General features: G+C 45.4%; 1 protein-coding gene across 4 annotated transcripts in view; it reads left to right on the top strand.

Annotated features, from left to right (window-relative positions):
* Positions 1–10,980, top strand: part of VPS53 (VPS53 subunit of GARP complex) — a 125,459-nt gene extending 114,479 nt beyond the window's left edge. For 2 of the 4 annotated variants that reach the window (XR_003791911.1, XR_003791913.1), the window contains exons 20-25: positions 5,238–5,375; positions 7,063–7,167; positions 7,632–9,827; positions 10,410–10,588; positions 10,679–10,733; positions 10,887–10,980. Coding sequence is in view for 1 of the 4 variants with exons in the window: in XM_029211579.1 (XP_029067412.1) it covers positions 5,238–5,375; positions 7,063–7,167; positions 7,632–7,802 (414 nt within the window). In the remaining 3 variants the exon portion in view is untranslated. Of the gene's footprint in view, positions 1–5,237; positions 5,376–7,062; positions 7,168–7,631; positions 10,141–10,409; positions 10,734–10,886 lie in introns of those variants that run through there. The other 2 variants (XR_003791912.1, XM_029211579.1) reach the window with 2 other exon arrangements.
* The last annotated feature ends 515 nt before the right edge of the window (positions 10,981–11,495 follow it).

Below are 11,495 nucleotides of genomic sequence, written 5' to 3'. Positions count from 1 at the left end.
GTGTGTGTGTGTGTGTGTGTGTGTGTGTGTGTGTGTGTGTGTGTGTGTGTGTGTTGGCCAAAAAGTTCGTTCGGGTTTTTCAGTAACATCTTATATGCCATGTCTCTTTATCCATTCTTCTGTCGATGGAGAAGTGTCCCATATCTTTAATGAGGTAATAGGTGTATACATATGTAATAGTTTATCAAGCTATGTACTTGGTCTTTGTGTAGTTTACTGTATGAAAGTTACACCTAAATTTAAAAAAAAAGAAAAGAGGAAAGAAACTAGGCATGTCCTCACCTTGGTCCATCCATTCTTCATATCTGGAACTGTCTCTTCTGTGTCACCTCATTGAAACTTAGCGTTGTATATATGGTCCTTTACCTTCTAGCAGTGGGCCTTTTATCTTGTCTACTCAAGGTTTCCATCACTGTGATAGTCATGATGACCCCCAAGAGTTGTAGGGGCTCTTTAAGAAGTAAACCCCTCAGAGCTTTCCACTGCTGGGTGATGACGCTTCCCAGGCATTGCATGCTGGCCAGATCTGCACCCCAGTAGCCCATCAAGAACATGAGCCACACCACCCCAAAATTTATTTCTGAGGCTCAAACAAATTTGGTGGATGGCCACCTCTTGCCCAATGCCTCATGCCTAAGGGGATGAACTTTCAGCTCTTTTCAAAGATGAAAGCCAGCAGATTTTCATGATAAATGGGGCCTTTCACCTTCATTGCCCACAGACAGCTGCTAAGCCTGTCAGACTAGCTCCCACCTTTTCTGACTGCATTACTTCCGGTAAAACCTGAGACGAAGATTTCCATCTGTACAGCTGTCTGGTGAGGACAAAATTTTATTGTGACTGGCCGGGAATTGAAAAAGTCCTATCTCTCAAAATATGGGAGACACTAGAGAGTTATGTCTGGCTCATTCAAAGCTCTTCCTGTCACTTAAGACTGTACAATTATTTATGCATATAATATATCTCTGGGAAATAGAAAGTACAGAAAAAACAGGAAGTATCCCCATAAGTTTTTAAATGATCATTGATCTTTTTTTTTCCTGCTAGCAAATAATGCCAAGACGTACCTTTGATTTTGACAAGGCTCTGAAATTTTGCTGTATGGAAGATAAAGTTGAATCCTCACTAGGCCTCAAATAACATAGTGTGGGAAAAAAAGAAGAAGAAAAAGACATAGTTTCAGTTAATAAAAGTATAGAAAATAATGTCAAGAATATCAGCTCCCCACTCAGCTTAGTCAGATCTTAACATGTTCCCACATTTGCTTTAGATCTTTTTTATATAAAGTAAATCATTACAGTTATGGCTGAAGTCCCCCCTGGACCCTACCTTCCTCTAGCCTCCCTACATGCCTAGAAGTAATCACTATTCTGATTTTTATCATTCCTGTATATGTTTTGATATGTTACATGTGGATCTATTCACAATAGATATATAATTTTGTTTTGCATATTTTTAAACTTTATACAAATGGTACTATACATACCATTCCCCACTTGCTTTTTTTTTTTTTTTTTTTAAATGAAAGCTTCTTTCTTTCTTTCTTTATTTTTGGCTGTGTTGGGTCTTCGTTTCTGTGTGAGGACTTTCTCTAGTTGCAGTGAGCGGGGGGGGGCCACTCTTCATCGCGGTGCGGGGGCCTCTCACTATCGCGGCCTCTCGTTGCGGACCACAAGCTCCAGATGCGCAGGCTCAGTAATTGTGGCTCACAGGCCTAGTTGCTCCGCGGCATTTGGGATCTTCCCAGACCAGGGCTCGAACCCGTGTCCCCTGCATTGGCAGGCAGATTCTCAACCACTGCGCCACCAGGGAAGCCCCCCACTTGCTTTTTTTGCCCAACATAATGTTTTCTGAGATTTATCTATGTTGTTATAGGTTGTTTGAGTTCACTCATTTTAACTAAAATATCATATTCCATTGCATGAATATGCCACCATTTGTTTATCCATTCTACCGCTGATGAGCATTTAGGTTGTTTCCAGTCTTCTGCTTTTACAAACAGTGGATGCAGGGAACTGTTTTTTTGTTTGTTTGTTTTTTTACATAGGCAAGAATTTCTCTAAAGGATATGAGTGCTGTGTTATGGGTCGTGCACAATATGTAGCCTTTTCAGATTGGCCTTTTCACTTAGTCATGTGCATTTAAGTTTCCTTCATATCTTTTTTTTTTGTGGCTGCGTTGGGTCTTTGTTGCTGCGCGCTGGCTTTCTCTAGTTGCGGCGAGTGGGGGCTACTCTTTATTGTAGTGCGTGGGCTTCTCATTGCGGTGGCGTCTCTTGTTGCGGAGCACGGGCTTTAGGCGCGTGGGCCTCAGTAGTTGTGGCGCAGGCTCAGTGATTGTGGCTGGTGGGCTCTGGAGCACAGGCTCAGTATTTGTGGCGCATGGGCTTAGTTGTCCCTAAGATTCCTTCATATCTTGATAGCTCATTTCTTTTTAGCACTAAGTAATAATCCATTGTCTGGGTGTGCCACAGTTTCTCCATTCAGCTACTGAAGGTTATCTTGTTTGCTTCCAAGTTTTGGCAATTATGAATAAAGCTGTTAAAAACATCCAGGTACAGGTTTTTGTGTGAACATAAGTTTTCAATTCTAGACAAATAACGAGTAGCATGATTGCTAGATTGTATGGTTAGAGTATGTTTAGTTTTAATATAAGAAGCCACCAAACTGTCTTCCAAAGTGGCTGTAACATTTTGCATTTCCACCAGCAATTAATGAGAGTTCTGTTGCTCTACATCCTCACCAGCATTTGATGTTGTCAGTGTTCCAGATTTTAGCCATTCTAATAGATGTATAGTGGTATCTCGTTGCTGTTTTAATTTGCATTTCCCTGATGACAAATGATATGGAGCATCTTTTCAAATGCTTATTTGTCATCTATATATCTTCTTTGGTGAGGTATCTGTTAAGCTCTTGGGCCCATTTTTTAGTTGGGTTGTTTGTTTTCTTATTGTTGAGTTTTTCTTTAAAAGCTTTGTATATTTTAGATAACAGTCCTTTATAAGGTGTATCTTTTGCAAATATTTTCTCCCAGTCTGTGGCTTGTCTTCTCATTCCCTTGACATTGTCTTTTGGATAGCAAAAGTTTTTCATTTTAATGAAGTCCAGTTTATCAATTATTTCTTTCACAGATCATATCTTTGGTGTTATATCTAAAAAGTCATCACCATACCCAAGGTCATCTAGGTTTTCTCCTATGTTATCTTCAAGGAGTTTTATAGTTTTGTGTTTTACATTTAGGTCTGTAATCCATTTTGATTTAGTTTTTGTGAAGGGTGTAAGGTCTGTGTCTAGATTCCCTTTTATTTTTATTTTTTGAACATAGATGTCCAGCTGTTCCAGCACCATTTGTTGGAAAGACTGTCTTTGTTCCATTGAATTGCCTTTGCTCCTTTGTGAATGACCAGTTGACTATATTTGTGTGGATTTGTTTCTGGGCTTTTTCTTCTCAGTTGATCTATTTGTCAATTCTTTCACCAGTACTAAACTGTCTTGATTAGTATAGCTTTATTTTATTTTATATTTATTTATTTATTTATTTATTTGGCTGCACTTGGTCTTAGTTGTGGCACACAGGATATTCGTTGCCATGTGCGGGATCTTCATTGCAGCATGCAGGATCTTTAGTTGTGGCATGCGGGATCTTTTAGTTGTGGCACGTGGGCTCTTAGCTGTGGCATGCGGGATCTAGTTCCCTGACCAGGGATCGAACCCAGGCCCCCTGCATTGGGAGTGTGGAGCCTTAACCACTGGACCACCAGGGAAGTCCCTACTGTAGCTTTATTATAAGTCTGGAAGTTGGGTAGGATCAGTCCTCCAACTTTGTTCTTCTCCTTTAATATTGCGTTCGCTATTCTGGGTCTTTTGCCTCTCCATATAAACTTCAGAATCAGTCTGTTTCAATACCTCACCATTTTTTGAGAGCAATATTTCCCTCTGTGTTATCCCAAGTAAAACATTGATGGCTTCTCCAAATTTTTGTACCATTGTCAAAATTATAATCACCATGTCCATTAAGTTAATAGTGTTTCTCATTAATGAGTTTGTCTTATCTTTAGTCGTTAATTCTCCTGTCCATAGCAAAGTACAGGGAGAATGAGAGAATTCAGGGTGTCCTAGGGCCTGAAGGGATACCATTCCACCCCTGCTTGATATAATTATGAAAAGCTTTCTGAGAGGAGCAGGCAGTGGTAGATACAGCAAGCCCTGTCCTGAACATAAGATTGACCATCAGAGTTGCAGTAGTGAGACTGTCACCCTGCTGCTACCTTTGTCTGGTTGGTGGGCGTGTGATTCCGTTCTCCTACACTGTTTGAACAGGCCAGTGTATATATGCCATTTCTGTGCCTGCAGTTGGTGGGCAATCAGGAAAGCTGATGGCCTTCCAAATAATTGGCATCCAAGAGAACCAAAAAAAAAAAAGAAAAGAAAGAAAAAGACAGTTTGTTGCCAAGATACTGATGTTAAAATTTGATTTAATCTCCTACATCCTCACTAGTATCCAGAGAAATCCAAAATAGAGCAGTGCGGAATTACCATTTTTTGCCTGTTGAATACGCAAAATTTTTATGGCAGTTTTCAGTGCTGATGTGGGTGCGGTCTGCACTATGTAAATAGGTACATTCCATTCAGAAAGCAGTTCAGGATATGTAAGAGGAGCCTTCCAAATGTCCTTATCCTTTGATCTGTCCCAAAGACTGTCTCCTAAGGAAATGCCACTGATAGACCTAGAATTATATCTACACAGCTGTTCATTACAGTATTCGTTATTTATAATAATAAAAATCTAGAAACAAAGTGTAGGGGAACGATTAAAAATATTAAAGTTACACACACACACACACACACACACACACACACACACACACCCCATAGAGTACTGTATAGCCATTAAAAATCATGATTTTTTTTAAAGACTGCCAAGATGGGAAAATAGAATTCAAAAAACTTCATGTATTAAGTGGAAAAACCAGGTTGTAAAACTGTCTATACAGTATAACTCTAGCATGTTATACACACACACAAGCTGGTGGGAATGATACCACACTGAACTGTGACGTCTTATTATTTTTTCCTGGGTCATAGTAATTATAACTCATGTTTTTCCTTTTATGTTTGTTCATTCGTTCATGAGAACGTATTACATTTAAAATCAGGAAAATGTTATTTATCAGTGTGCGTACACCAGGTATCGTGTCCCTGTGAAGTGGCTGGTTCTATTCTGCTCTCTTCCCTCAGCTGCTGCTGGACACCCACTCCCTGAAGATGGTCCTGCTCGATCTGCCTTCCATCGGCTCTCAGGTGGTGAGGAAAGCCCCAGCCAGTTACACAAAGATCGTGGTGAAAGGCATGACCCGAGCGGAGATGATCCTCAAGGTGGGGCTTGTGTCTTCCTCGGGGTTTCGGTTAAAGGGCCTGGTTATCTGATTGTTTATTCCAAGGAGTACTGCGTACTAGTCTTTGAAAGCACAGGTTAGGACCTATGCCCATCAGTCCTAAAAGATTGTCCACATTCTTTGGCTGAACCAGACTTTGGCTTCATCAGATATTGTTGAAAGTCAGTGCACTGTCACTGGGGGGTCAGTAATTCTATCTGACAAATGAATTCTTCATCATAGTGGGATTCTCTTGTAATAAGATTTGACCAAGATGGGAGGTTGGGTGGCGTTGTCACTGTGGATCAGCGTCTAAGTCAGGGATCTCTCTGCTTCTTAGCAGGAATTTCTGGCCCAGCTATCAGTTACTCAGGTCCACGTAAACCTCTTTGGCGCTCTGAACTCTGCCACTTTATAGGAACTCTGAACAGATGTTGCGTAACTGATTCTAATCAGCAAATGGGTTTTCTAAAGCCCCATTTAATAAACTATACATGGGGTGATGGTGCTGAGAACGTCGGAAGCCTTGAGCTCCTGCATATGATTTCCATCTGGATGTGTCAAGGGGAAAGGGGGCCTACTGGGGAGGGGAGAGAAGGCTGAAGAAAAAATGGAACTGTCAGGGGATGCTCTTAGAAGGCCAGGGCCTGCAGGCCCTTCAGGTCTGTCTTCAAACAGAATGACTCAAATGATGGAGGAGTGAAAAGTAGCGACAGGCCCTGACATGGGTGGGACCAGGTGAGGGGCCCACACAGACCTCAGGCTTTGGCCTGAAGAAACTGGAAGCAGGCTAATCCATTTCTTCCCTAGCTGGTTTACTCACCAGGGTGGAGAGCAGGGTTTAGAGAGAATTTCTGAGTGAATACTCCTTACCAGTCTGAGTCATATTCTCAGAAATTCAAAACAAAACCAGTCTGCTGGCCCGCGCGCCACAACTAGAGAGAAGCCTGTACGTCGCAACAAAAGATCCTGCGTGCCGCAACTAAGACCCAACGCAGCCAAATAGATAACTTAATTAAATAATTTTTAAAAATTAAAAAACAAAAGAAAATTGAAGCAATGGTTGCCTCTGGAGAAAAAAAAAACAGTCTGCTGGAGGAAGGAAATCAGACGCCACACTGAGAACCAAATGGCAGTGAATGTGGGGGTTGCGATGCCATTGCTTTCCTGCTGTTGGTACATGAATTGGATGTAGTTAAATGAAGTTCCAGATTTGAAGTCTTGAGAAGAGTGAGGCTGTTCTAGGGTTTTGTTTTTGAGAAAATGCACTTAATCCAGTGCCTTTTGAGGCCATCCTTCGGGAACAGTGATACATCAGGACAGAAGGAGCAGGTACCATGAACCTACGAAATGTCTCAAACAGGGGACCCTGCCGCAGAGTGTTTCCCGTGGTCCTGCGACTCCCCCCAGGCCCTCTGAGTTAGAACCTTCAGAGGAGGGACATAGGAAGGTGTACTTAAGAAGCAATCCAGGTTACATTTATGATTTAGGAAACTTAGGAAGCATGGCTCTAACTGAGTGTCGAGATGAAACAGGCTGTCAGGACATTCTGGGTTTGCAGCTGCCGCCGCCTAAGGAGATCGTGCAGAGTCCGTTTTGTGATCGGCCTGCAAGTGAGGAAAGATAATCCTCGGCCTCCGATCATGAGTGTTCCCGGCAGGCCTACTCTCGCCTCTCTCCCTTGGTAGGTCGTGATGGCCCCTCACGAGCCGTTGGTGGTGTTTGTGGACAACTACATCAAACTCCTGACGGACTGCAACACAGAAACCTTCCAGAAGATCCTGGACATGAAGGTTGGCTCCGCGTTTTGTTTTGTCCCCGGGCGCCTTCTTCTCACGCTCGGTGGTTAACTGGGGGATGGGATATGGGCCCCCGGGAGGTATCTCAAAGTGCCCGTGCCTGGCCCGGGCTGCACACCCAACTCTCAGAAGCCTTTTAAGGAGGAGGAGGATCCGGGGCCTGTGAATGTCCCCGTTCTGATGGCACCCTGGCGCCCAGCAGAGAGCCAGGCTCAGCGGGACTGCAGTGGAGAGGAGGCTACCCTCGCGCATCCTGCTGCCTGACCTCCGCCCTCTCAGCCCCTTCTCCCTCCTCTCCTATTGCCTCTTCCTCTGATTCTCTCCCAGGCTGCTACCCAGGGCTGGTATCTCCCTGAAGAAAGCCTTAATCCTCAGCCCAGTGAATACCAGCTACTGCGCTTGCCCTCGGGCCCTTTGGGCCAGAGCTGACGTCACCCTCCTTTCTCTCTCCACCTCAGGGGCTGAAAAGGAGCGAGCAGAGCAGCATGCTGGATCTCTTCCGCCAGAGGCTCCCCGCCCCGCCCTCAGGGCCCGAAGGCTCCAGCTCTCTGTCCCTCCTGGCTCCAACTCCAGAACAGGAGTCATCTCGCATCCGCAAACTGGAGAAACTAATTAAAAAGAGACTGTAGGAGCGTCCAAGGGGCACTTTTCTCCCAGCCAGTGACACACCCCCCACCAGCACCCACATCCCCGGAAGCCCCCCACCTCTCCTGTGCTTCCCCGACTCTCAGATCATCAGTCTTGAAACTTGCTGGGGCATTTGGGTCATTCACATGTTTCTCCCATGTCCTGTCTTAATTCCTGTCCTAATCGGAGAAGACGGGTAACAGCCAGATTATAAAAAGGCAGTCGAGATGGTCCCTGATTCCTGCAGCAGAGGTAGCTGGGGGTGAAGGTTCCGTGTGCTTCACTTGCTGGTCCCGGGCTGCCCCCGACTGGTCCAGTTGTCGCTGACTCTGTAGCCTCACCCCCGCAGTCACACCCTCTGGCATGTGGTCCTGTTCCTTTCCATGCTTCTATCCCAGCACCGTGGGTGAGAAAGCCTGGAACTCACCCCTTCCTCCACATGCAGCTGTGTGAGATTCCCTCTGCGGCCGGACCGTTAAGAGATGTCGTCTGGGCTTGGCTCTAGGGCCCAAGTTATGAAGTGGAAGATTACAGGTGTGATGGAAGAAAGAGGTGTGGCCTTTAGCTAAGCCCCAGTAGGGAAAGCTGGCTAAATAAGAAAAGCGCTGGAAGGGCAGGGAAGGGGCTAGGGGGGCACGTGGGCAGCTCAGTCGATAGATTTCACTCTGCCCAGATAGCCATGGTGTGGCTCTGGTAAGGTTATCCAGCCCGAGCTAATTGAGGTTAACATTCTCTTCCCACTCTTGAAAGAAGGGATGATGGGCCCATCTCCAAACAGCCACTTCAGCCATCTGTCCTCGGCCTGGGAGCTGGAAACCCAGTGGACTCCCACACCTGGTTCTTGTCACTCTCAGTGTTTACAGATCCACACTCCTCTTTGTGTTTCATCATGAGGAGTCATTTTCTGGAAGTCTCCATAATGGCATTGAGATGTCAAGCTGCTGTTTTGCACCCCGGGTGGTGGTCGCAGCCAGGGAAGTTGCTTTCTTGATTTATTACACTGTCAGTAAGCTCCCAGGAGCCAGCAGAAGTCAGTAGGAGTTACGTTAAGTGTCTCGTTGATGGGCGCTGCATGCCCTGTGTGCGTCCCGTACAGACAGAGCATGTTTCTCACCTGGGGGGTCTGCATCGGAATCACCTGGGGCTCTTTTTTTTTTTTTTACAAGTACAGATGTATGGAGATTGTGAATCAGTGAAGTCTGGAGTGGGGCCCAGCATCTAGGTTTAAAAGTTCCATACGTGATTATAACGCTTACTTCTTGTGAAGAACCATTGTAACAGAAATTTGCTTTATTGAAGGGTTCCTATTGCACATTTTCATAACTGTATATCCTTTCTGACTCTAAGCAAGTGTAATTACTGTATAACTGAGCTGGTACCCAAATGGTAAAGGTTTTTCTTTTTGCTGATAGCCAGCAGCTTGAGTTTTGAATTTGTGTTGGTGGTAGGGACCATGGCAGAAATCATGCTGTCCCCATACTCACTAGGATTCTTCTTGTTTTGATGATCAAGCCCCAAACAGAAGGTTTATTTATTACTGTCACTTTGAAATAATATATATAAAGGAGCACTCATTGATTAAAAACAGTAGCTAACAACTCTGTTATTCAGTTAAATTATATAGATACTGTACCGGTTCCTTCCCTCCGCTTTCTCTAGGCCCTTAAAAAAAAAAAAAAAACTTAAAGTCACCTTATGTGGTTAAAATAAATATTCGTAATTTATAATTGATAAAGAGTTCACTGCTGTTTTTACTCTGGACAGACTTCCTGATTGCTCGTTAGAGGTGCCCAGGCTGGAGAAAGTTCTGTTTGGATCATAACAGGGAAACGGGAACCACCATGGACGGGGTGTTTTGACCTCTAAATTCAGTTCTGGAATTGAAGCTGTTGCCACGCCTCCCTCTCTTGAAGAACAAAGACCCAGTACCTGGGGCTTTCCCAGGAAAGGGCACCGACTTTCTCATGCCTCGGGCAGCTCCTCGGTGCAGGTGGAACAGGACCGAAAGCAGACGTCCAAGGACCAATGTAAGAGTGACGGGCAGGCAGGGCGAGCGAGCAGGGGATGCAGGGGACGCGACACCAGCCCATCCTGAATTGCCATTGGACAGGGAGTCCTGGTCCCCCGTTTACAGAACGCTAGGGAAAATGCCACAGGTTCACAGCTGGAAATGTAATTCCTCTCTCTAGGAAGAGAAATCTCCAAAATAACCAACTTGCTTGAGCGTGAAAGCAAGTGTTTCACACTTCTTGTCTCCTCCAAGTCAGATTGCTAAAAATAAAATCCTTAGAACTGTGTTGGGCCATTTAAACAATAGCCTTGGAAACATGGACACATGAAAAGCTGGCGTGCAGAAAGAGTACTGTTAGGTTTTACACAGTAAAGAAACTCTTCCAGTCTCTTTCTAGTATTTATCAAAATAGATAAGCCCCCTGGACCCTCAAGGTATCGATTCCTGAAAATAAAGGGATTGCTTTTCTGTGTAAATATCATTCATTTTCCCCCATCTGGAAGTGATTTCGTGGCGCATATCGCAGCATAAAATACTACAGTTAATTAAAGCATTACTGGATGTCATTTGCTAGGATGTATTTCCTCACTGTTGACAGAAAACAGAACAGGCTATGGGAAAGAATTAGTGAGCCCGTGAAGCCCGGGCTCCCCTCTCAGCATCTGCCCTTCTGCCTGGTGAAGATGTGCCCATTCCCTGACAGCACGAAACCAGAATGTGATGTTCCTCAGCGAGGTCCCGGCATGTCCAGCGGTGGTGGAAACCCTCTGTAAATAGGTATAAAGCGTTCTGCTTCTGATTTGGAATCCTCCCCGTGCTCCGAATTTCTACCCCGCTGACTTTCCCTTCTCCACCCCCCGGCTCCAGTCGCAGCCTGCTTCTCCATGTGACTGCCAGAGGCCCTGTGTCCTGTGCACAGCAGGTCAGTCCGGTTTCCTTAATAGCTGGGTGGGCATTTTGCAGCGAACCTCTGGGGAAGTCTGATGTTCCCCTCAGCCCCGGAAAGTCTGCGGCAGCACTTCCATTAGGTTGGCTTCAAGATCATTCCCTAGTTTCCATTCTTTATTTTCACCAGCTCACCACTTCGGTGGGGTAGCCAGAAATCCATCTGATGAGAAAAGAAACATTTCCGTACACCCCACCCAGAAGAACGCTGCCAGACGATTGACCCACCAGGTTCTCTTCCTTCTCACACACATAACCAGGTAAGTAGAGGGATATAAAGAATGTGTCCGTTTGAAACAAAAGCAGTTTTCAGAATCCATGAAAGGGGGCGGGGGGTGCGTATAATTACCAGGGTGGTGAAGGTCACACAAGAGCCAGCTGTGCACACGCGCTGTCAGCCACGAGGCCGTGTGAAATGTGACCTGCTCCTTACCACTCGCCAGGCCTGAGCCCCAAGTGGGTGGCCACAGCGCTTGCTCTGTCCGTGGGCTCACTTGGACAGGATGGCCATGTGATGACACAGCCTGCTGCTGGGTGCAGGCCGCATCTGAAAGCAAGCACCGGAATATGGAGCCTTTGCCTTTTTAGGTCTGCTGCCTGGGATATCCAGCTTACTCAAGCGTTTTAAAAGACTCTCCATCCTCTGTTCCCCTTGCCCCGGCAGCTGCTATTTCCGTAACATTTAGGGATAAACCTGCAGACACTGAGAAAAGAGCTTCCTCCCTCCCCGGTGGTGTTG

Source organism: Monodon monoceros, unplaced genomic scaffold (assembly GCF_005190385.1).
Source record: "Monodon monoceros isolate NGI ecotype Baffin Bay Population unplaced genomic scaffold, NGI_Narwhal_1 Super_Scaffold_9, whole genome shotgun sequence".
NCBI lineage: Eukaryota > Metazoa > Chordata > Mammalia > Artiodactyla > Monodontidae > Monodon > Monodon monoceros.
The sequence above is the reverse complement of the archived record's forward strand: the minus strand, read 5'-3'. Positions and strand labels throughout refer to the sequence as shown.